The 26,190-nt window shown below is 39.6% G+C and overlaps 1 protein-coding gene across 2 annotated transcripts in view; it reads left to right on the top strand.

Annotated features, from left to right (window-relative positions):
* PFDN1 (prefoldin subunit 1) overlaps positions 1-26,190 on the top strand; it is a 67,091-nt gene that overhangs the window by 35,158 nt on the left and 5,743 nt on the right. The window contains exons 3-4 of one of the 2 annotated variants that reach the window (XM_028493291.2): positions 410-494; positions 9,193-9,258. In XM_028493291.2, coding sequence (XP_028349092.1) covers positions 410-494; positions 9,193-9,243 — 136 coding nt within the window. In that variant the 3' untranslated portion in view covers positions 9,244-9,258. Of the gene's footprint in view, positions 1-409; positions 495-9,192; positions 9,259-26,190 lie in introns of those variants that run through there. The other variant, XM_024126197.3, reaches the window with a different exon arrangement.

Here is a 26,190-nt window from a genome sequence, read left to right as displayed (position 1 = left end):
GGCCTCTCCCGTTGCGGAGCACAGGCTCCGGACGCGCAGGCCCAGCGGCCATGGCTCACGGGCCCAGCCGCTCCGCGGCATGTGGGATCCTCCCAGACCGGGGCGCGAACCCGGTTCCCCTGCATCGGCAGGCGGACGCGCAACCACTGCGCCACCAGGGAAGCCCCCAATTCCCTTCTTAAGACCAGAAGGCACAATTTACTTTTAAGCTTTTATTCCTTCTCAGCCAAGAAGGCTTAAATCTGTGGAGGTTTCCTGAGTTTGTCATAACATAGTAATACATTTTATTTGTTCTCAATTGGAGATCATCCTTCTCGTTTTCTTAGTTTAATATTTGTGGCATATAGTTGTTGATTTTTATGAACATAGTGGTCAAGTGACTTATCTTCAACTTTTTTGTGCTTTGTAGGTTTATTCTTCAATCCAAGGAGGCAATTCATAATCAGCTGTTAGAGAAACAGAAGATAGCGGAAGAAAAAATTAAAGAATTGGAAGTAAGTAAGTTTTGACTGAATACTGATAGTCGTAGTTGACTTTTAGGAAAAAAGTAATTATCGTGTCATATTAAATGAAAATGTATGCCTGCCAAGGTCATGTCACATTGTTTTCATTTTTTCTAATTGTGCTAGAGCTATGAAGCAGCCTTTTTACGGCAGTGTATAAGACCAGAAAAAAGACGAATCTCTTGAAACCTTAGGGAATTTTGGAGAAGATAGGATACTGTTAACCTGAATGTATTTCTTCCATTGCCTTTAAGTGAACATGTCTATTCTTAAAAAATATAATAAAATAAAAGCACAGTGTATATTTAAACACCATATGTTGTGGTGGATGGGCATGAGAGTAGGTAATGATAATAATAGTCAAAGGATCTAGTTATATGACTCTTTCACACATTGTAATTCTAGACAAGGACTGCGTAGTAAGCTATAACTAATTAAATATCCGAAGGATAGTGCTCCAGGGAGGAAAACAATTTTTTTTTTTAAGCTAGGGAAAAAGATGATAGATAAGAGTAATAATTTAGTAAATCTTTGGAAAATTGGAGTTTATTATTACCATTTCCTTATACATTAAAGCCTCAGATGAAATAGTCTTCTGGGGCTTTGGTGAATGGTCTATCCTGTATATAGTAAAAGTTGGACAGGACAAAAAAGTGGTTATTATTTTTTGGGGACCAAGATTTCCTGAGATGGGGGTGGATACAGTGACTTCATAGGTCACTTTATCTAATTTCTTTGAATACTATTTGAGGCAGTGGTTCAGAATCTGACTCAGCCCTCTGCTGAATTGGTGAGACACCCCCTGTAGCCTTCAGGGGATTTCTCAGGGACACTGACTTGGCATGGCTGGGGCAAGCATGTAGTATCTTAAGTTACTTAGGCTTATTTTTGTTTGACTACCAATGAGAATTTAAACAAACTTGATAGTGGCTTTGTAGCTCAGAAAATGTATTGTAAAACAAAACAAATAAGCAAACAAAAAAAAAAAAAAGAAAACTTATCCTATAGTAACCAGGTTGTTATTATATCCTATTTTGTCATTTTTGTCAGCCCAACTCTTCTAGATTGAGTTTTCCAAACAAAAGTATCTTAGAAAAACTGAACGAAACTATTTCATGTAGATTACCAAAAAAAGTGTGTTTTTGCACTTGTTGGTAAATATATCTAAAAATTGTCCTGATGAATACGTAGCAAGATGCAAAGGAACATGTAAATAATTCTTTTTATGGAAACAAACAAAAACCAAGATCTGTATATGAACACTGAAAATGATTTGTAGGTATATATATATATATATATATATATTTTTTTTTTTTTTTGTGGTATGCGGGCCTCACACTGTTGTGGCCTCTCCCGTTGCGGAGCACAGGCTCCGGACGCGCAGGCTCAGCGGCCATGGCTCACGGGCCCAGCCGCTCCGCGGCATGTGGGATCCTCCCAGACCGGGGCGCGAACCCGGTTCCCCTGCATCGGCAGGCGGATGTGCAACCACTGCGCCACCAGGGAAGCCCTGTAGGTATATATATTAAATTAACACTGTTTACCCTAAAGAAATTAGATGGGACATGGGGATGAAATTGTTTTTTTCTTATAACCTCTGTGTTGGATAAATTGTAACAAATATGTGTTAACTTTTTTTTTAAACATCTTTATTGGAGTGTAATTGCTTTACAATGGTGTGTTTCTGCTGTATAACAAAGTGAATCAGCTATACATATACATGTATCCCCATATCTCCTCCCTCTTGCATCTCCCTGTGTTAACTTTTATAATTTAAAAAAATCATCAAGGTAAAATTTCCAGATGATGAGTTTAGCGTACTATTCATTTCTGATGAATATTAGGAAATTCATTTTCCAAAAGTTTCCTTTCATGGAGTCTCTCAAATACTGGTAAGAGTATCCTGATATCTGTCAGGTAATAGAAGTAGATTACCTAGCTTGTTGGTTTTTTTTTTTTTTTTTTTTTCCTTGCAATACGCGGGCCTCTCACCGCTGTGGCCTCTCCCGTTGCGGAGCACAGGCTCCGGACGCGCAGGCTCAGCGGCCATGGCTCACGGGCCCAGCCACTCCCTGGCATGTGGGATCTTCCTGGACTGGGGCACGAACCCACATCCCCTGCATCGGCAGGCAGACTCTCAACCACTGCGCCACCAGGGAAGCCCGCTTGTTGGTATTTGAAATGTTAATTAACAGCTACAAAAAAACTAGCAGAGTTAAACTATAGCCTCTACCCTAGGAAGTTATTTTGTGTTTTTTGTTTTTAATCTTTCATCTTATACACTATTTATATTATAAAAATGATGTAAGTATACTATAAAAAAGAAAAACAGTCAAAAAATAAAACATGATTAAACAAACATAATGACTTTCCCCTCTTTCTGCCTATCCTCAAAATGTCACTTTTACAGTTTGATATGTATCATTACAATTTATAAAACTTTATTTTATAAACAAGTTTATACACACATATACACACTTTTTTTAAGTAAAGAGGAATTACACTGTGTATACTGTTTTTCATCATTTGACAATTTATCTTTCCATTTTAGTAATGTAAATCTAGTTTATATTCAGTTTCTTGTTTTCCATTTATCCTACCATCGTGGTTTCCTTATTACCTCAACATTCAATTATTGCGTGATCCCTGCCTCTGCATTTAGTGTCTCTCCAATACTGCCCTAACCTGTATTTGTAATGGTATCACCCACTACACACACTCTTCTCTTCCCTGAAGCAATCCTATACTTTTTGACTGCCATACCTTTATAATTTTATTACTTCAGCCTGAAATGTATACACATATGCACAGACCCACATGTGCATGCATGCACACATACATTGTTAGTTGCAGTGTTCAGATTTTCTGTTTCTTACTGATTTTTTTCCTCCTTATTCAGTTAGTTACGAGAGAGATGTGTCATATCTCCCTCTGTGATGATATTTATTAATTTCTCCTTAGTCTTTCAGTTTAGTGGGCAATGGTATTTAGAAACTATCTGGGTGCTGTAAATGCTCATTATTACTGTATGCATAGTTGAGATGATATGTTTCATTTTGCTTTATATGTTTAGGAATTTCTCAGCTCTTTTAAAGATTGCATTCCATTGACTTCTGACTTCCATTGTTGCTGTTGAGAAGTTATCAGTCTAATTTTTGTTCCTTTGTCTTTTCTCTGTGGCTACTTTTAATATTGTTTTTTTTTTTTTTTTTTTGGTGGTATGCAGGCCTCCCTCTGTTGTGGCCTCTCCCGTTGCGGAGCACAGGCTCCGGACGCGCAGGCTCAGCGGCCATGGCTCACGGGCCCAGCCGCTCCGCGGCATGTGGGATCCTCCCAGACCGGGGCGCAAACCCGGTTCCCCTGCATCGGCAGGCGGACGCGCAACCACTGCGCCACCAGGGAAGCCCCTTAATATTGTTTTATCGTCTTTCATGCTTTGTAGTTTCTCTGGTATATGTTTAGGTGGGGATTTAGTCTTTTTGCTTTTTTTCTTAATCCTATCTGGGTTAAGTTGGGTTTTCTGAGTTTGAGGATTAGTGACTCATCAATTCTGGAAACTTCTTACTATCTCTGAATATTACTTCTTCACTGTTTTCTCTATTAAATGGTATTTCCCTCTGGAATTTTTTTCTCACCTTTAAACCAGCTGCTTCCATCATCTGCAGTAGCATCTCTAACTGGTTTTTCCACCTCCAACTTTCTCTTTTCTAATCCTTTTAACATATTGAAGCTAGAATGACATTCTAAAATGTTAAATCTGTCCTATTGTTCCTCTGTGTAAACCCCATCATTGTTCTTGGGGTAACATTCAAGCTTTTTAACGTACCTTCAAGGCTGTTTATGAAATGACTCCTGTTTCTTTCTCTCATGTCCCTCATATCCTCTTCCTTCTCTTACACTGTATGCTCCAGACATGCAGAAATATTTTGTTTTTAGAACTTGCTGTGTTTTCTTTGTTTCTACTAGGTCTTTGCAAAAGTAATTCTCCGCCTGGGAACTTCCTCCTTCTGCTCTTATCAGCTCTGTTAATCCTTAAGATCTTAGTTTAGGCCTACTTCTGAGAAGCATTTTCTGATTCTTCAGTGTTAAATTAAGTGCTTTTCCCTTGTTCTCTCTAATTATTCTACTAGTTTCATAGCAGTGTGAGGATTTGGGCATATAAACTATCATCAGTTGAAGTAATTACAAATATGGTTTCCTATTACTTGGGAAGCTTGATGCAGATTCAGAGCTCTAAATAGTTTTCCCCAAGGCCTCCCAGTTATGACTCTGCCTTTCAAATATACAGTCTCTTCTTCTGGGCCCTGGTATTTCTTGTCAGTCCAGCCTATTTCATCTTATTTAATTATCATTATCATGATTAATTTCTACCCTCAGATACCTTACAATTAAATTGAGGAGGCATAATTTATACATAACTCTGCAGACAAAGGCCAGGCTGTTTAATTTAGCACATTTTCATCTCTGATGAAGTAAGCTTTTTGGTTTGGGTCCAAAGTTCTAGTTTTTGACCAGAGCTATTAACTCGGCCCCACTGTGTATGCCTACCCCCCCACCCCCACCAACAGTCTATATAAATGACACTATGGATCAGTCTTTTCCATGACATAACATAGGTGGCTAGTCTGATCTGAGAGCCCATCTTCATTAGTATTTTCTAGACTCCCTTTTATCCACCTCCATTCTTACTGTTTATGTTTGCTCTCTCCAGATTTTTTTCCCCAGTCCTACTTAACCTAGAATTTGTTTAGCTTTTGGTAACTGTAGTATGCTGTGTCTACATTGTCAGCCAGCCTGGTGTCTCACTTGCTGGCCCTTTTCTTCTTATGGAGCAGAGGTGGGGGTACTGTAATGCTGCTGTCATGTCCTCTTTTTTTTGGGCCACGTGGCGCATCATGCGGGGTCTTAGTTCCCCGATGAGGGATCGAACCTGCTCCTCCTGCAGTGGAAGCATGGAGTCTTAGCCCCTGGACCGCCAGGCAAGTCCCTGCCCTCATGTCTTCTTGATAGGGAGTTATATTACATACTAGAAGGGTAAAGACAAGTACCATCTTAACCTTGGGAAGATAGTCTGTCTTCTTCTTCTTAAAATTCCGTATTTTACATTTTAATACCCCTATGTTGGGTTCTTCAGGCTGTAATCACTTTCCTGGGTTTGATTAGGAAGTGTTTTCATAACAGACTCATAATGTGGTAGTGTTATATAGATTTTTATCTTCCCTTTATAAAGATGGTTGATCTGGTTCTGCGAGGGAATGTCACCATTTCTCCTAATGGTGATTAGCAGACCAATGATGCTAATCTGACTGAAGAGAAAAAATAAAATGACGGCTTTAGTATGATAGAGTAACCATGTTATTTATGTCATTGAGGGAATTCTCTATTAAAAAAAAATACCGATAATGAATAACTTTAAAGAAGATGGCTGAGTATATAATATGTAATACAGTATATGTTGTTAGAAAATGCAGAATCATACTTTTTAAAAATGACATGAGTATAATTGGGATTTGGAATTAGGACTTCGTGAGTCTCATCTGTCTTTGTAAAAATAATTTTCTTTTTGAAATGTACAGCATTGCTACAAAAAGAAAGTATAGGGTTTTTTTTTTAAGAAAATTCAACTTTAGGTAAAGTTAAAACCTTATTGATAGATTGAAGAGATATGTATCTTCTAAAGAGTGAAAAATACGTCCTGTATTTTTGCTCACTTTTTTAGAGATAAAAAGAAAATAATTACTTTTGCAACTTTTTTGCAGTTGCAAAAACTTAGATTCAGCATTCAGATGAGCTAGAGCTGAATTTTTGATGTCTTGCCTTTTGAATCTCAAGTATTTGGAATCCTTGAGATAAGCTTTCAGTGGTATATTTGAACACATTTTGACCACTATTCTCCTATGTTCTCTCTCATTGAATTACTGCTTCAGGCTCATCTGCCTTCCGTTTAAAATCCCCATTATATTTTAGGCACATGCAAATACTGGTTGACCACTTTCCTTCCCTTCTTTCTCTGACGTGGTTACCACCCCTTCCACCACCCTGGTTAGCTCAGCAATGACACAATAAAAATAAGAATAAGGAAACCAGGACATTCTGGCCTACATAATGCCACTTCTGACGCAGAATGTTACAATCCCAGGGTTGTGAAATAGCCCTCCAGCCCATGCTATAAGTAAAATCTAAGAAACTGTGAAAGTCCTGACTCTTCCACAGAAATGGCTATTATGGTCAGATGGTAGTTCCTGAAACAAGTAGGAAGACTAGTGGCAAGAAAACTGGATAGGAGGTGCCTGTGACACTCTGCAGTTGGCTGAGTTCTGAGACTCTGATGAGAAAATGTTTTGGAGTTTCCATGATTGAGGAGATTTTACTCTGCCTAATGAGGATCATTTTTTCCATAGCATGGGTAGGCACTGGTAGGCACTTGGATGGATGTCCAGTTTTTGCCCTAAGTACCTCACTTTTGGGCTGGTACCTTTTTTTTTTTTTTAATTTATTTATCTATTTTGGCTGCATTGGGTCTTCGTTGCTGCATTAGGGCTTTCTCTGGCTGCAGCGAGTGGGGACTACTCTTCGTTGCTGTACACGGGCTTCTCATTGTGGTGGCTTCTCTTGTTGCAGAGCACGGGCTCTAGGCGTGCGGGCTTCAGTAGTTGTGGCACGAGGGCTCAGTAGTTGTGGCGCATGGGCTTAGTTGCTCCACGGCATGTGGGATCTTCCCGGATCAGGGCTCAAACCCGTGTCCCCTGCATTGGCAGGCGGATTCTTAACCACTGCACCACCAGGGAAGCCCCTGATGAACTTCTCTTTCACTCCACAAATTATTAAGCACCTTTGTGTGTATGATGGGACACCCTCTTTGGACGTGATGTCAAGTGGATACTACAATATGATAAGCACTGATTCTTACTTGTGTTTTCAATGAAGAGAGAAGGGCAGGTGAGAGCAAAGCCAGTGGCAGAATGTTTTTTATATATTAAACAAGAATTACACCCAATGGTTCATCTGCTTGCATAGCTCAAAGTTTAGAATCCATCAAAAAAAATTAGTCATTTATTTATTTTGTAGTGAAATAAAGCATTTACAAAAATATGTGTTAAAATACATGTAGTTTAAGCAATAATTATAAAGCAAACACTTGTTACAATCATCCGAACCAAGAAATCAAAAATTAGCAGGACACCAGAGCACCGCCCCCTACCTTTGTTTCTCCCTTCCATTCCTGCCTGCTCTCCCCCTCCCTCAGGTAACCCTAACTTTTGGGTAATTATTTCCTTTCGTAAAAAATATAGTTTTACTACCTATGTATATATCCCTCAAGACAGTTTTTGAACTTTATATGAACAAAGTCTGTCTCCATATTTTTTGCTTTGCTTCGCTTCTTCCTCAACATTGTGTTTGTGAAGTACATTCATGTTGAGATTGTGATTTGTTCATTTTCATTGCTATATGTATTCCATTATATATTTGTATCACAATTTATCTTTCCAGACAGCTCATTTTTACCCTTAAGAAGTCAAGATGTTTTCATGGAGCATTTGCACAGTTTATCTCTTAGCCTCTTGCTGAGGAGAGCTATTTTTCAGAGACATCTCCTACTCCAACCCAGGATAGTTTGAGTACTAGAGAGCAGTAAAATATAAAATGTCTCTACTCTAAAAATTAGCTTGATTTCCCACCTTCAGTAGTAACTAGATAGCTAGGCACCTCTGAGTGTCTTAAAAAAATTTTTTTTTAATAATTACAAGATTAGTAAATCTCTTTTCTATGTTGTTTTGACTTTGGGAGTCTTGGGTGAAGTTTCTCTTATTGTTCCATATGTTGGGATTTCACATATGAATACTTATCTCTTTTTTTTTTTTTTTTTTTTTTTTTTTTTTTTTTTTGCGTTACGCAGACCTCTCACTGTTGTGGCCTCTCCCGTTGCGGAGCACAGGCTCCGGACACGCAGGCTTAGCGGCCATGGCTCATGGGCCTAGCCGCTCCGCGGCATGTGGGATCCTCCCGGACCGGGGCACGAACCCATGTCTCCTGTATTGGCAGGCGGTCTCTCAACCACTGCGCCACCAGGGAAGCCAAATACTTATCTCTTTATAGAGTTCATTTGTATACTCAACATTTATAAAAAAGGATGTTTGTTTTAAAATAGTTTTTAGTTATTTAAGACTTGTCTAAAAGAACCTGATGGTTGGAAGGCTAGAGTTATAGTGAACTATATATATTCTCCACGTCCTGGTGTTTTAGGGCTTAATGTAGCTGTGTGAGCCTCCTCTGTGACTTTCAGAGAAGAATGAGTCTGAGTAAGTCCATATATGCTCTTTATCTGATTGAGTATTCTTTATTGGTTATTATCAATATCTTGGTCAGTATATATGTGTTACGATTCAAGTGCTAATATTTGCCCAAATGTAAACTATCTATGATATATTTCATTTCCTCAGTAGAAATATTTCAGGTCTGGTAAGAACTTAGATGTAAACAATCCAGATAGACTTGCCCTTTATAGACAGCCTTTCTTATTTGTCTGTGAAATGCATATTACAGATATTTTACACACACACTCCTTTGATTTGATCTGTTCACTGCTGTGTGTCTTTGTTTTGTGATTAAGATTTACAAAAGGATTTGCATTCCAATTAGTCCAGAATTCGGCCTTTTGCATCTTGATTCAGTTATTCTTTTCTTCTAGGATACACTCCGGGGGTGGCCTGATTCCCCTCCTTGGAACACTTCTCTATAACCACACCAGCCTATCCCTTTGAGTGCTTCAGAGGGTTGTTGACCTCAGCCTTCGCTGCTGTATGCTTTATATGGTCTGTACTTTTCTTTGTCTAACCATAAATATTTGTTCTTAGCCTCCGCCCTCCCATGCCTGAGAGTTCCTCCATTCATTTTCAGGCTGCTTAGTGAATTATTTCTTTTGATGAGTTAGAATTTGAAATTTATTTCGTGTTATTGCATGCCTCCCTGCTCTTGTAACTAGATGGTAAGGTGAAGTTAATCAGTATACTTTTCTTTAGCCTAGATTCTTACTCTGATCAGTCTTTATATGACAGGTCTCTTTTAATCTGAAGTAATAGATGCTGGCCAGAAGAAATGAGTTGTTCAATACTCAGTGTGGTCACACCTGTATTAATGAGCACACTGTAATTAATCAGCTCAAAAGAACAAGATCCAAGCTGATATTTGAACCATAATAGAGATCTCAAAGTCTATTAGACTTACAGAAGAACATTCATTACCCTAAGTTCCTAATTTAAATACTAAATTCCTAATTTAAATACCTTCTGTTGAGTTAGGAGTTCTGGATTCTAGCCCTTGCTGTACTCTAAGCCTCAGTGTCCTCATCTGTAAAACAAGAGGGTTGGATTAGAAGATATCTGGGGTCACTTCTATTAAGTTTATCATTGTAACGTTGGTCTTTTTCTGAATTGCCACTTTAGGAGCAAAAATGTCCCTTAAAATGAAAAGATGGAGGGAGGCAAACCAAAACAAAAAAAACCCGTTTCCTTTCTGTTTAGATCATTACCTTAATTTATTAATTGTAATCCTATTTTTCAGGTAAAATAAAACTAGTTGTCTGCCTACAGCTTTGCCAGCTAAAATGTAATACGAGGTGACAGCATCTTGTTTGATATCTTTGTAGTAGTTGCTTAAATAACTGAAATCACAGAGATGTTTGTGTGATGGCTTAAAGGTAGTTTATATTAGTTATCACCTGTTTTAGAGATACTTTTGGGTAGAGCTGTGTAATAGCTTATTAACTCCACATGCATAAAGTAACATACTCAGGGAGACATCATTTTATCATTTGTAGTGCTTTATCCTATAGTGTCATGTAAAATACATGATACTTAGAATAGTGGCAAAAAAAATTCAGAAAATGTTGAAAAATTATTAAATTCCTTGAGGGTACATGGACATTTATTATAAGTGGTAAATTTTATAAAATGGGTTTTAATGAATTTTAGTTAATCTGCTGATGCAGATAGTTATACTGCTTGGGACTTTACCATTTTATTCATTTTTCAAAGAATTTTTACTACATTATTTCATTTAAAAATAGCGTCTATGGTTGATGCTGTCTTGCTAATTATGATTTTCTCCCACCTCACTTTGTCTTGTTTTCAAACAAATCTCTCACCTGCCACCAGTATAATAAAAATATTTGAGTTCCATCACTATTCATGAGGCCATTCTTTTGGGTACATAATTATCTTGTGCTGGAATTTTTCCAAAATGGACACACATGCATTGTACTCCTAACTTTTGTGTAAAACAATTTAGTTCATTTTATTCTGCTTTTGTTTTTAAGAAAACACGAGCGTGGAACAATACTCCAGGTCAGGAAGCATTATCAGTTTCCACTGATGTTTTATATGTGCTGTGTTTTTATATGAGACTCTAAAAGCTCAAACTCTGTGATGCTATAAAGACATGGAAAATGATTCTTTCTTAGGGTTGGAGGAAGTGATGACTAGTGTTTTTTTGCTGGTAGTATCTGATAATCCCCCCTCCCTTTAGCTATTCTAGGCATGTTTAGTTGTCAGGCGTTGTCGGACTAAATTGCTAAAAATAACAAATAAGGGGGAGGCTGTTCTAAGGCCAGCTCTTGCCACTGTCTGTAATCTGTTTAATTTAGTTCCTAAGGAGAAAGGGCAAAAGGAACATGGTGCCATTCTAATTGAATGGGTTTTTTGTTTAAAGTGCTGACAAGTACATTGTTTGAGCTCTCTCTTTTTCCAAACCCCATAGGGCTCATGTACCCATATCCACTTATAGTGGAGAGCCAGAGCTGGGGGTCTCAAAGAGCATCCTCTAATCAGTGGTTGTACTAGAGATTAACCAGGTGATTGTGGTCTTTTGCTCGAATTTAATGTGGCTTTTGACAGTGGAAATGTGCAGTTAGTTTGTGAGAGAGGGTGAGACAGAGAAGATGGTAGTTAAAATGGAGGAGTTATTGTGAGAATAAAGACATCTATTTAGTACTCTCTTCTGCCCTCAGTGTTCCCAGAGAGTCAGGTTGTTTGATAAAATTAACCACACATGTGACTTCAGTATACCTGCATGTAATTTTAACCCCCATTACCAGCATAAACCTCTATGTGGATTTGGCTCTCGACTTCCCTGTATCTTAACTTCTTCCTAATAATAGAAATAACTTTCTGTAAAATGGAGATAGTGGTCTAGTACTTGTTTGTAAAACTGTTGAAGATCACTGAAGGGATGATTTAAATGTCCTTCCTATCTTCTGCTGTGTATTTACCAGCGGTGGAGTGTGTGAAAACTGGGAGCAAATTTTCAGTTATATTTCTGGTGTTCTACATTCTGTGTCAACTCACCTGAAGGTTTACTGATTTTTATATTCTGAAGTTGCTTATTGATTTTTGTGTCTGAAGTCCTATCCAGAAATCCCTTTGTGTAATTCTTTTGGTGTGTTTTTTTTTTTTTTTTGGTCTGAGCCTGGCCACTTTAGCACCAAAGAAAAAAATGGATTGCTTTTATTAGAGATCCTTGGTAAGGAGTATCTTGGGAAAGCCTGTATTAATGAAGATCCTGGTATTTACCTAAAGCTTTGGAAATTGAGCAATTGGACACTGCAGGCTTTGGGAATGCTTAATTACTTTTAGGCATTTTTAAGTCACCAACCTGCTTTACTCCCTAATTTAATGAAATACATAATCATTTTAACTGAACTAAAGCGTCTCAAATTATAATTTAGAGCACAGTCTTCAACAATATCTATGCTATATAGATGATGAAGTCTTGTGATTCATGTGCAATGACATACATGGCAGCACTTAAAATCTTTACAAGTAGCTCAAGATTGTTATCATTTGTGGTTGAGTTTAATCGGCTCTAGAAATTTGTAAAAAAAAAATCACTTTCCTTTTCTGGACTTTTGGGGTTCAAACTCAGAGCCTTCATTAATGCAAGCTCAGTGTCTTTCTCTCTTTGAGAAGGTATGAGAGGGAAACAAGCTATAGAAAACATGATAGAAAACATAAGAGGAAGAAGGAGCTTCTGGTACTATAGTTGAAGCCTTAAAATGGATCAAGTTTTGAACTGAATTGTAAAATATCATTTGCCTTAATTTTTAAGTGTTGATACTTTCAATATCAGAGGCTGAACTTGCTACTTACAACTGATTGTTCCTTCCTTTGGGGAGACTAAACAATTCTAAGATTCATGATGTGAGGCTCTGGCCAATAATAATTGGCCAGAAGAAGTGTATGCATGTAAAAAAAAAAATCATTAAGTGTTTGCTGGGTGTCTTGATTTTACAGAGTACTTTGGGGTTTTGACTAACTATGGAGGCTTTTTGTTCTTACTTTCAATCTTATACATTAAGGAACCTAGAGTCTATTGTATTTACTATGTGCCATGCACTATTATAGGCAAAGACATAATTAGCAAAGGCCCTGATGGCCTGGAGCTTATATTCTGGAGAATGGGATGCAGAGACAGATAATAAACAAATAATATAATTGATAAATGCTAAAAAGAAAAACAACACAGGGTAAAGAGACAGAGAATGGTGAGAGTGTATAAGCTGTCTTATATAGTGTTGACAGGGAAGGTTTCTCTGATAAGGTGATGTTTGAGAAGAGAGACCTGAAGGGAGTGAGCAAGCTATGTGTACATCTGGGAGAAGAGGGTTCCAAGCAGAGGGAACAGCAAGTATAAAAACCTGGGGGTGAGGGCATAATTGATGAGTTGGGAGAATAGCAAGGAGGCCAGTTTAGCTGGAGCTGAGTGATCAAGAATAGTAGGAGGTGAAATCAGACAGGTATCAGGGAATAGATTATATAGGGCTTTGTAGGCCATATTAAAGATTTTGGATTATGGTGTGAAGTTGGGAGTTTGGGGAGGGTTTTGAACAGAGGAATGACATGATCTGATTTACATTTTAAAAGGACCATTCTGGCTCCTTTGGTGAGAATAGATTATGGAGGGCAAGGGTGGAAGGAAGGAGACTTGTTAGGAGGATGTTGCATTATATCTAGGCGAGAGATTGATGTTGGCTTGCACCCGGGTGGTGGCAGTGGAGGTGATCAGAATCTGGATATAGTCTAAGGTAGAGCTAAGACAGTTGGGTGGAGGGATGAAAGAGAGGACTCAAAGTTTTGAACCTATTATGAAGGAATCATACCTCCTTCCTCCCACATATATCATTCATTCAGCTGTTGAAGAGATTTGGAATGGGTTCATGAGAGAGGAGGCATTTTATCTGGGCCTTGAAGATCAGTTAGAATTTTGCTACATAGGGTTGGGGCAGAGGAGAGAGCATTTCAAATCAAAGAAATACTATGGACAGAAGTCTGGAAGTAGAGTGGTGGAATGAAAGGTTAAAGTGAGAAATGAGGCTGGAAAGGCCTAAGGGAAACAAGTTAAGGGTAAAATGAATGAAATCAGCATTGTTTCTACTCACTGTGTATAAGTACTCCTTGTTCTGGGCAAGTAGTTATTCCCAGTGCAATGCTGTTCATTCACTGTGGTTTCCACATAGCATTCCATGTGTGATGGGCTCCACAGAGATTCCAAATGTTTATGGGAACATATGTACTATTGATAATTCATAGATCAGTGTTTCCTAATCAGTTTTCAAGTTTCAGAAGTAATTTTAAATGCAAATTGAAAGTTTGGTTTGGGCCTTGTTATCTTTGAGGTGCTATTAGATACCCAAGTAGAGGTGTTGAATAGACAGTTGGAAATATGAATCTGGAACTCCAGGCTAATGAAATAAGATTGAGAATTGTCTATAAATTGTCAGTTTATAGGTGGCATTTAAAGTCATAGGACTGGATTAGATCAACTAAGGAGAAAAGGTAGGTACCGGAGGTATAAACAAGGTTCACAGACTGAGCCAGGGGCACTGCAGCAGGATGTAAAGGCTCTTTACAGAGGTGTGGATAGTGTGCAGTGTGAGTCCAGAGAACTGAATGAACACCCACATGGGCAAGCCTCTGCTGTGAAGGGGCCAAGCTGAAGGGATGGGACCAACTTCCTCCATGATTAGGGGGACTGTGCAGGCCCTTGGTTTTGTGTTGACAGCAGGGGCTGTCAGCTCAGTTAGACCTAAGTTTCAAGTGCTTTGTGGCTTTGTCTTATTAGCACTGACCTGGAGCTAGGCAGGCCTGGTCTGCTGAGGGAAGGTTTGCTTTCCCTGAGGAGGGATTGCAGAATGTAGAGACTGACATCAGGTTAATCTCAGAGCTGAGCATGCTGTCTGGGGGAACTACACTGCAGGGAGTAGTTCAACATAGCTCATTTAAAGCACAGGAGATTAGAAACCCTGCTGTGTATCTGTGGTTTCTTGAGTAAAATTTGAGGGAGGGGGTACTTAATGGGTGGAAGCAAACATGCCTACTAGAGTTGAAGGATAAAAGTTCCCTAAAAGAATTTTATAACTAGTACTTTCATGGTTCCTTGTATACACTCACACATATGCATATACAAACATATACTTTCCTACCCTCTTTCAGTATATACTAAGAAAAGCTTCAACCTTTAGAATATTTTTTGAGTTCATCTTACAAATTCTTAGCAAGTAATTGGTACTGATTTTCTTTGCTCTGATATGCATAGCATAATACCTTGGTATAATTATTAAGAATATGAACTCTGGAATCAAATGAATATGAATTTGAACTCTGACTCTGCCACATACTACCACCTTGGGTAAATTACTTAGTGTCTCCAAGCCTAAATACACTCTTCTGTAAAACAGCAACAATAGCAGGGTTGATGGATAGGGACAATAAATAACCCTTTTATTTCCTGCTTAAGTATGGAATCAACTGAAAGGCAAATCTATATGAAAATTTTAAATGTATTTTACGTTTATAACTGATAAAGCTTAGGTTGAAGGATGTGGCTTAGGTGTGCAGCAGTAATAATGGTTTCTAATACTGATCCAGAATTAAGCATACAAATTTAGATGTAGCTACCCAGCAAATCTTTGGAAGTGTGGGACAACCACAGGTCTGTCTCTGCAGAGGCAGGCAGAGCATATCTGTCAAACTTATGAGGAAAATGTGTACCTTCTGCAAGCAGGCAGATACTGGCAGAGCGGAAGGAGTTGAGCCATAGTTGCTTTTTCCAAACACACCAATCGGAAAAGCTAGTAGTCTTCCTGAGAGTAGATTGAAGAGGCCAGGACTGATAGCTGATGAAAACTGGAGGTGAAGAGGATCAGCATTTCTCCCTTCTTACAAAAAATACCTACCTCATAACATAATACATGTAAATCACTTGATACTGTGCCTGGCATACAGTAAATACTCGGTAAATGCAGGATTTGTTTACTTGCATATTATGGATGCTCAGTAACTACTTACTGATTGAGCATATTGCCACCATGTACTTATAAGATAAAGGTTTCTTTTTAACTGGGAAAAAAATAGATACACAAATGTACAAAGCTAATTTAACAAACACCTGGGTACTCACCACCCAGAACTAACAAATGTTAGAATACTGTAATATATGTTTTTGTTTGTTTATTACAAAAATAAAACCATGCTAATGAAATTGAAGTCTCCTTTGTAACTTGCCTCCTGGCTCTACATTAGTCTCATTCCCACTCACCAGAAGAAACTACTATCAGGTATTAGGTATATCTTTCCAATCCATGTTTTATAACATCTCATTTTCAACAGATGATATCATATTGTTCATGTCTTTCAATAACTTGCTTTTTTGGTGTGTGTGTGTGCTCTACCCACACTAATAAATATATGTAGTTTACTCAGTTTAACTGCTGTAGGGTATTCCATAAGAACATGTAACTTCAAAGGACCCATGTTGATAGCTTTAGTGTATAGCATGTAAAAGTGGCCAAAAGGCCTGATGACTCCTTCCATATGTAGCATAAATATAGACATTGGTAAGGCTAGTCAGTGGGCTCAAGAATGCAAGCGCCAGCAGGTTGGTGCACTTAATAATATCTGCTGCTCTCATTTCCTCATAGCCATGGATTCTGTGGTGAAGCTAATCTCTTAAACTAGGTGGCCTCTGCCCATGTGTTAGAAATGGAGATCATGTGTCCTTCACAGAGCCAGAGCCAGAATTAGTCAGAAAGAGAGGGAGATTTGAGTGGGAACCCAGGATTCTAGATTCCAACCACTATATCATTCACTTTTACTCTGAAAGAAATGAGGATTCCTTTGCCATGGTTGGGTACTCCCAGTAGCTAGTTCTAATATTAGTGGTCCTTTTCTTATGAAATGATAAACCCCTAAACACCAACTCTTTAAGAGATTAAGTGGCTTCTAAGTGGCCTAGCAGCTAGAAATTAAAGAAGGGGCAAAAGGAAAACCACCCCTTGAATCATGTTTGCAAAGAGAAGTGTGCCAAGTGCTCTTTTATTACTCCAGTGTCGTTATAAATTTAATTGGTGTTATGTCAGCTACTTAGATCAGAGCTAATAGCATATTAAACTATTTGTTTGTACCAGTTCCATGGTAACCTGGGTGGGTGTGGAGTTGGGACAAGGGGCATCTGTGACGCCTAGTCTATAGAGTGATTTCATCATGCTGTGAGCCCCTTATCACCCTGGATGGAGAAGTGTCACTGGGTAATGTGACCTGACTTCTCAGTGCCCCTCAGAACACTCAGAGCCATGAACAAAGGCCCTGGGCTGCTTGTCTGACCTAGAGGTTTAGCCTAGAGTTAGAGAACAGTGATTTCTTGGTGATACCGACAGGTATAACTATGAGTTTTCCTTTTCTCTTTCTTAGTAAAAAGAAAGCTGAGGTTTTTTGAAAGCTTTATAAAATAACCCTTTGATATTAGAGTGTGTTTATAGTTCCCCAGTTCTACCCTGTGATGACCTATACAAATCAGCAGAGGAGGTGCCGATGAGTCATGCATCTGTGCTTTTAGTGGCTTTGAGCTTTTACTTGTTTTCACTGTCTCCAGGTCCTTTTATGGGTTTCCGGTTGCCATATCTCTATTTTTTTAGTTGTATAAATATGTTACTTGATTGGAAAGTAGTAATGTGATCACATAGAAGTTTCCTTGCCTTTGTTTGTCCATTGGCTCTCCCAGAGTACCTTATTAACTCATTAAATGTTAATGCTTCTGCTGATAACATTAAAGTTAATTTTCAGAAATTAGTACATCAGTTTATTTTATCCTGGCTGGTTATTGTATGTGTTACTCTCAGTCTTTGGGTGGAGTAAAGACTAATTTGCTCTGAAAATAATTCATTAGGAACTTGCCGTGTCATGCTCGTTTTTAAACACAACCATCATTACTGTCTGATTCTAGAACGTATTCATTACCAACCGTGCCCCCGCCCCCCCCAAAGAAACCCCTTACCCATTAAGCATTTGCTGTCCATTTCCACTTCCCGGTAACCATTCATCTGTTTTCTGTCTCTATAGATTTGCCTGTTCTGGATATTCATATAAATAGATCATACAGCATGTGGCTTTTTGTGTCTAGCTTTTTTCACTTAGCTTAGTGTTTTCAAGGTTCATCAATGTTGGAGCATGTATCAGTTCTTCATTCCTTTTATGGCTAAATAATATTCAATTATATGGATATACCACATTTTGTTTATCTACTCATCAGTTGATGGACATTTGGGTTGTTTCTACTTTTGGGCTGTTATGAGTAATGCTATCAACATTCACAAGTTTTTGTTACTACACCTGTTTTCATTTCTCTTACTTGGGTATATACCTAAGAGTGGAATTGCTGGGTCATATGATAATTTTGTCTTTTTAATTTCTTGAGTAACTGCCAAACTGTTTTCCATAGCAGCTGTATCATTTTACGTTTCCCACCATCAGTATATGAGGGTTCTGATTTCTCCATGTCTTTGTTAACACGTATTTTCCATTTTTGATTATAGCCATCTTAGTGGGTATAAAGTATCAATAGTATCTCATTGTGTTTTTTATTTGCATTTCCCCAGTGAGTAATGATGTTGAACATCTTTTCATGTGCTTATTGGCCATTAATATATCTTCTTTGGAGAAATGTCTGTTTGAGGGTCCTTTGCTCATTATTTAATTGGGTTGTGTATTTTTTTGTTGTCGAGTTATAAGAAAATAGAAATTCTTGGACTTGCTTGGAGCAGAGAGTAGGATCAGACTGACTTCAGGCTTTTGCCACACATACTTGCATGTTAGTCTTGCTGCCACAGGTGAGTCAGTTACACCTCCACTTCCAAGAATGCAAGGTGTTGCCCTTACTTCCGCTCTCAGAAGGCACACCTTTATTCACCTACCCCTTTACCATGCCTACAGGCCAAACTCCATAGTCAACACTGTTGATTTGATCCTCTTGCTCTTCTTGTAAGATTAGAGTAAACTAAAGACAACTGAAATAGTAAAACTTGTTTTATTTGTTCATTTGGAAGACCTGTAGAGTTTTAATAGTTCTATTGATAGATACTTGGCTTTCTGACCCCGGAGAAGCAGAAGTGAAACAGTGTATATGAGGAAATGTCTTGCTTTTGTAAAATTTGTTTTCATGAGACTTCTTTATTATGTACTGTGTACATTTATTTCTCATATATGATGGAACTTAGAGGGCTATAATTTTTAGGGTTTTTTGGTTTGTTTTAGAGAGGAATCAAAGACCTCAGGGTTGTGATATTGGTAGTGGTCTTTGTGCATCCTTTTTCTGATCTCTTTTATGCAGATCCTGAATCAAATACTTGTCATGTTTAGTATACTGTTAATAGATTTATACAACACACAGTTCTCAGTTGTGGCATTGTGTGGTCTCTGAAGGACGTTTTTTTGCATCTTTATTTTCTGACTGTAGCATTTCAGCCCTTCTCATAATTTCCTTGGGTGTAATTATACTGATACTTCTACAACCCTTGTGTTGGATCTGTACAAAGCCCGGTGTCTCCTTTGAAGTTAGGAGGTGAAATTATTTATCCTGACACTACAGTACACATACTCTTAGGGCTCATCTGTGACAATTAAAATATTGGGTAGTTTTCCTTCATGAAGTTTTAGGGTCAGGTCTCAAAGAGCTGTAGACGTTTTGTTTTTATTTTTTTGGCTGCACCACGTGGCTTGTGGGATCTTAGTTCCCTGACTAGGGATTGAACCCAGGCCCTCAGCAGTGAGAGCTTGGAGTCCTAACGACTGGACCTCCAGGGAATTCCCTAGACTTTTTAAAGTTGGAAGATATCCTAGAGGCCACTTGATGGAGCACTCCCCTCCCCTGCCCCCAACCATTTCTGACATGTTTTTGTCATGGTTCCTACTTGAACACATCCAGTGATTTCTAGTTATCTCATCCTTTTTCCTGAACTACTCTTCTTTTGGTTTCTATGACACAGTGTCCCTCCTTTTTAGTGTTACTTGTTGGTTCCTCCTCTTCCTTTCATTCTTACTAAATGTTGACTTTTATAAGGCTAAGTCCTCTTATTCTGAGTTCCTTCTCTAGGAATTTCATTCTCATGGCTTCAAGTACTACTTACATGTAAAATTGTGTCTCTAGCCCAGACTTCTGTGAACTTCAGACCGAATTTTTTTTTTTTTAAATATCTTTATTGGAGTATAGTTGCTTTACAATGGTGTGTTAGTTTCTGCCCCAATCTGTTTCTCTTCTCACATCTCACTTGGATGTTTCATAGGTACCTTAAACTCAATGTGTCTAAGACTAAACTTACGATCTTTTTTTCCAAACCTGGTCCTCTTGGGAGGTATTCTTGACACCCCCCACTAACTTCTGATAAATAATGAAGGTTATGGTGAAGGACTTGGTGAAGTCCTCTTGTTGATTTTTTTCTCGAATATTTCTTGCATCTATTCTTCTCTAGCTCCATTGCCAGCACTAAGATACTGTCATCTCTTTCCAAGATTATTGCAATGGCTTTCTAGTAGGTTTCTCAACATTCACACTTGTATTCTCTAACCCATTGCTTCCCAACCCTTTTTACATCACAGCACCCAGAGGAGTATTTGCATGATTCACTGGGGTAAGTGGACAAAAGGTGCTCAAGGTGGAAGCAACTGCCCAGGGGGGCTTTGGCTTCCCTGAACGCACCCGGCCACTCTAGGGACTAAAAGGATCAATATCTTGGACACATACATCTGTTACCCATTCATGACTCACTGGGCTTTCTGCAGGAAGCTCTGCTCTAACTCATTCTCTGTGTTGCAGCCAGAGTAATTTTTTATCTTCAATGGAAATTTGATTTTTTTTGTTTCTCCTGCTTAAGATCTTGTGGCTTTTCATCATCTTTAAGATAAATACCAAATTTTTAATATGGCTTATGACCCTGTATGATCTGACTCAATCTTACCAGCCTCATCCTTCTATATTATCTATCCCTCCCTGCCCCACCCCGCACTTCAATACTTCAGCCTCACTGGCTGTCATTTAGTTCCCAAACATGTCTTGCTTCATTTGACCTTTGCTTTTTCTGCTCCATTTGCCTGGAATTGCTCTTTCCCCATGCTAACCTCTCCACTTTAATTCCTACTCATCCTTCAGAGCTTGTTCAAAAGTGCTTCTGTGATTTCCTTGATTATACCAGGTGTTTCCTCTATTAGACACTGTGCTTTTCCCTTGGAGCCCTTATTGCAATGGTAGTCAAATGTCTATGTGCCCTGCAACAGCGTAATCTCTGTGAATAAGTGTTTGGAGTTCACTGCTCTAATCCCAGTGCTCTTTGGGTCTAACATATATTGAGTGCTCAATAAATGTTGGTTAAATTAATTATGTCAGTTCTTGGTACTGAGGATGAAGCTTTAATCAAGTCAGAGAAGATTCCCTAGTGTTATGGAACTTATATTCAGATACAGACAGTAAAGATATAAGCAAGAAAATATCATGTAGTAAAGGTAATATTTTAGAGAGTTATTGGGGAGGCCTCTCTGAAAAGGTGAAATTTCAGCTAAGATCTGAATGAAAAGCAGCAGCTAGCCACTTAAAAGTATCCAAAGGAAGAACATTCCAGGTGGAAGGCACAGATGATGCAAATGTCTTATGGTTGGAAAAAGTTTGGTGGAATTGTTTAAGCAAGTGAAAGGGGGAAGAGTCATAATAAGGTTGGAGTGGTTGGCAGGGACCAGATCATGCAGGGCCTTATTGCCCAGGTTAAGGAGTTTGGATTTTATTCAAAGTGTCATGGGAAGACTTTCAAGGGTTTTGAGCAGAAAGTAATCTGAATTACATGTTAAAATATCCATGACAAACATCCAGGCGAGGATGATGGAGGCTCGGACTAGGATGGTAGCAGTGGAGCCGGATAGAAAGAAGAGGATGGTTTCGGGATATATTTGGAAGTAAGTTAAGACTGATGGGTGGCTGCGGGGGGATATTGGGTTCGAGGAAAAGAGAAGAATCATGGATGGCTTCTGTTGGCTTTTGTATTTTTTTGTCTCTGGTTTTTAAATTGAGCAATTGGATGACTGCCATTCACTAAGATGGAGAAGACTGGGAGGGTGTGGGGTGACTATAAACAATTGTGCTTGTTTTAGACATGTTAAGTTTGGGTTTGACATCCAGGAAGATATGTTTTATAAGCAATTGGATGTGTAAATCTGGAATTAAGGGGATGTCTAGGTTGGAGATATAAATTTGGGAGTCATAATGATGTTTAAAGCTATGAGACTAGATGAGGGTTTCTAAGAGAGAGTGATGGAGAGAAGTTAAGGACAGCTTCCCAGAAAATGTCAACATTTTGAAGTTGAGCAGAGGAGGAGTAGTCAGCAAAAGAGAACTTAGAAAGGGTAGCCAGTAATGTAGAAAGAAAATAGGAGTGTGAAATCATGAAAGCTAAGAGAGGAAAGTATTTCAAGAATTGTGTTGAATGCTGTTGATGAGTAAGAACGGGTTGAGTAAGAAGAGAACAGAGAGTAACCACTGCTTTGGGCAACATAGAGATCGTTGGTGACCTGGCCTATAGTAAGTTCAGTAGGGTAGATGGGAAGCATGATTGGAGAGGTTTAAGGAGATAATAGGAGGTAAGGAAGTGGAGGCAACTACTAAACAATTGGTTCAAGAGGTTTTGCAAGAAGGGGAGGAGAGAAAGGAAGCAGTACCTACAGGGGAATGTGAGGACAAGAAAGGTGGTTTTGTGTGTGTGTGTGTGTGTGTGTGTGTGTGTGTGTGTGTGTGTGTGACTTGACTTACCAAGAAGGATCTTGCAGAGAAAGAGACGTTGAAGATTAGGAAGAAAGAAAAAGGATAACTGTGGGAGTGAAATTTTTGAGAAGGGGATGGATTCAACACCCAAGTGGAAGGGTTGTGTTTCTGCTTCTATCAAAACACAACCCCTCTATCCATTTTAACACAGGGAAAGAAGAGAGTATATGTATAGGTGTAGGTCAGGTGGTAGATTTGGTAGTGGAAACAGATAATTCTCATCAGATTGCTATTTTCTCAGTGAGCTGGGAATGTGAGGGGAGGAGAGAGTATAGGAGATTTGAGGAGACAAGATAAAGTATGAAATAGTTACTTTGGAGAGCAGAGAATTTTTAAAAATTTATTTTTGGCTGCATTGGGTCTTCGTTGCTGCACGCAGGCTTTCTCTAGTTGTGGCGAGCGGGAGCTACTCTTTGTTGTGGTACGCGGGCTTCTCGTTGTGGTGGCTTCCTTTGTTGCGGAGCACGGGCTCTAGGCATGTGGGCTTTAGTAGTTGCGGTGCACGGGCTCTAGAGTGCAGGCTCAGTAGTTGTGGCTCACGGGCTTAGTTGCTCCGCGGCATGTGGGATCTTCCTGGACCAAGGCTCGAACCTGTGTCCCCTGCATTGGCAGGCAGATTCTTAACCACTGTGCCACCAGGGAAGCCCTGGAGAGCAGAGAATTTAATATATTAAGAAAATTTAATAGAATTCCTGGACACTGGTGAGTGCCTATTTGAGATTCATAGTCCTGAATTTAAAGTAAAACCATGCAGCACATGCAGTGTTTTTCTCCAGCAACATTCAGCTATTTGGGTACAAACATGGAGTAGGTAGATGGTTGGGTTTAGCTTGGGTTGGTATTTTGCCAGGGAAGTGCAACAGGGGGAGAGAGGGGCAAAAGGTAGTTCAGAGGGGAATAAATATAAATGATGGACTGTGGAAGCTGAGCTGGGTGGGAGGGGAGAAGGTCATGGAAGCAGAATGAATAATGAAAAACTTGTTGAGTGATGTGGTTGAAGAAGTGCTGGAGGGAGAGTTACCAGATCGAAATGACCTGGAAAAATAGGAAGTAGTGGCGGTGAAATTGAAATTCTGGAGGTGGTGCAGTTACTGGTGTTGTCAAATCTCTAGGGTATGAACATGGGCTGGGTGGCTCAGGTGGGGTAAAGTAAAAATTGTGGGGGGAGAGAAGGTCATGGTATTGGATGGAACATCTCCATTCTTGTTGAAGTTACCTCAAGTGGTGCAGCAGTGGTGGAGAGGAAGACAGTGAGCCTCCTATGAATGAGGGGCAGTACCCAGGATATTGGTAGATTGGTAGATTGCAGCAGCAAGGAAGGGAGAAGAGGATGGTACACCATGATGCTACAAACTTCAGGAACCAGGATTTTTGGAGGAAAAAAAGAGGAGAAATGGTTTGGCAGTAGGCTTGAATGAATGAATGGAACGATGCATGGATGGAAATTTATGCTTTCATTAGGCAACTTTCATGGAAAGTTAAAATCCCTACGTGCTAGATTCAGTTCTACCTTTTTTTTTTTTTTTGCGGTACGCGGGCCTCTCACTGTTGTGGCCTCTCCTGTTGCGGAGCACAGGCTCCGGACGCGCAGGCTCAGCGGCCATGGCTCACGGGCCCAGCCGCTCCGCGGCACGTGGGATCTTCCAGACCGGGGCACGAACCCGTGTCCCCTGCATCGGCAGGCGGATTCTCAACCACCGCGCCACCAGGGAAGCCCTTCAGTTCTACCTTTTAAGGCTCCCTTGTTTTTCAGAAGAGAGGTTGCCAAACTGTAGCCTGCTGACCATATCTGGCTCGCTTGTTTTTGTGTTTTTTAGAACACAGCTATGCCCATTTGTTTGCACGTTTTTTATGTTGATTTTGCACTATAGTGGCAGAACTGAGTAGTTGTGACAGAGACAACCCCACAAAGCCTAAAATATTTACTACCTGGCCTTTTATAGAAGAATTTTGCTGACTTCCACTTTTGAATATTCTCAACCTTCAGTTTGCATCAGAATCACCTGGAGAGCTTGTGAAAACAGATTGCCAAGCTCCACCCCTAGAGTTTCTGATTCAGTAGGTCTGGGTTGGGGCCCAAGAACGTGCATTTCTAACAAGTTCCCCAGTGTTGCTGGTGCTGCTGGTCTGGGGACCATACTTTAAGAACCATTGTTTTAGTATTTAAACTAGTGATTGGGTTCCTTCTCCCCTTAATATTCTTTGAGCCAAATGTCCCTACCTACATCAGCTGTTTATCACTTGACATGATTATTGGCTTATCGTTTTAAGCTTGGTGCCTATAAATATAATGATTCTTTGGCTGAAGCCTGATCTCTGCCATATGCATTGAAACAGTTGCCTCTCCTTGCTCTTCATTTACCTGTGAGCTTGTTTTCTTTCTTTCTCAGGTTGTCTGATGTACCGGTCTTTCTCTGGGACTTAAATGAAGCTTATGTGTTAGGGAGGGCAATAGGAGATAGAGATCACGTAAACTTTAGGTGGACTAAAATGCTAAAACACTATCATTTGGAAGAAATAAGAATCCACCCTCCCCGCCCCCCACCACCTGGTATATCTCTGCTCTAAGGTACTTGAGTAGAGCAGAGGTTTATCTTGGGTACATTGAGCCATGTGATCATAGGTGGGATTTGGGAGTCTGACCCCATACCGTAGCAGTGTCAGAGTCTCTTTAGCAGGTAGGTAAAAGAACATCTGGGAGAAAAACCAAGGTCATTGCTCAACTTGATCCAAGTCTTTTGTCCCTGTCTTTCAGCAGAGGAACCTCTGAAAGATCTTGAAAGCAGTTTCTAAAAGATGCAGAGACAGTAACCCCTTCTTAGATTTCTCTTTATTCTCCTGCTCCATGCCTAAAATTGCTTTCTCATTCTTTCAGCTTGTCTCCCAGCCGTATGTAGTTCAGCAGTTACCTTGTAGCCTAGTTGTGTCCTTAATGGTGAAGTGGATAAACCCAGATGAGTTCACAAGTGGACGTGTGTCCTTGGATCACTTGTCTCTTATCTTCAAATTCCTGGTCATGTCTGGCCTGCCTTTCTGCCTCTGGTGAGTGCTCCTCACCCATTCAGGCTGTTGTAGCACTTGTACTTTCAAAGCTCTGCCCATCCGTGTCTCATTTCCCTTTCTGAGTTCTCTTATTGTGCCCCTGCACTGCCTTTGTTTTTCTCTTCTTCCTCTTATTTCCCTGCCTTCTTCACATTTTAACCTGGCTGCCAAGACATGCCTCCTCAGCCTTCAGTGAATTCTTGGCCTCTTGCTAAACTTCCCCATTATGGGCAGCTGGCCCCCTCTGGCCATTTTACAGTTCTGCAGACTGAGAGAACATGAGATTCATTGAAGCTCTTGAGTTTTTAATTTGGTGTTACCCAAATCTTCATTTTACAAGTGGGGAAATAAAAGGTGAGAGGGGAAAAGACTTTTCTATACCTTAAGATAATACAAACAGGAAAAATATTAATTTAGAGAAAGAGACAAAGTTCCTAAGAAAAGAAGAAAAGTCTGGGCTTCCCTGGTGGCGCAGTGGTTGAGAGTCCGCCTGCCGATGCAGGGGACACGGGTTCGT

This window comes from Physeter macrocephalus, chromosome 8, assembly GCF_002837175.3.
Source record: "Physeter macrocephalus isolate SW-GA chromosome 8, ASM283717v5, whole genome shotgun sequence".
Taxonomy (NCBI): domain Eukaryota; kingdom Metazoa; phylum Chordata; class Mammalia; order Artiodactyla; family Physeteridae; genus Physeter; species Physeter macrocephalus.
The sequence above is the reverse complement of the archived record's forward strand: the minus strand, read 5'-3'. Positions and strand labels throughout refer to the sequence as shown.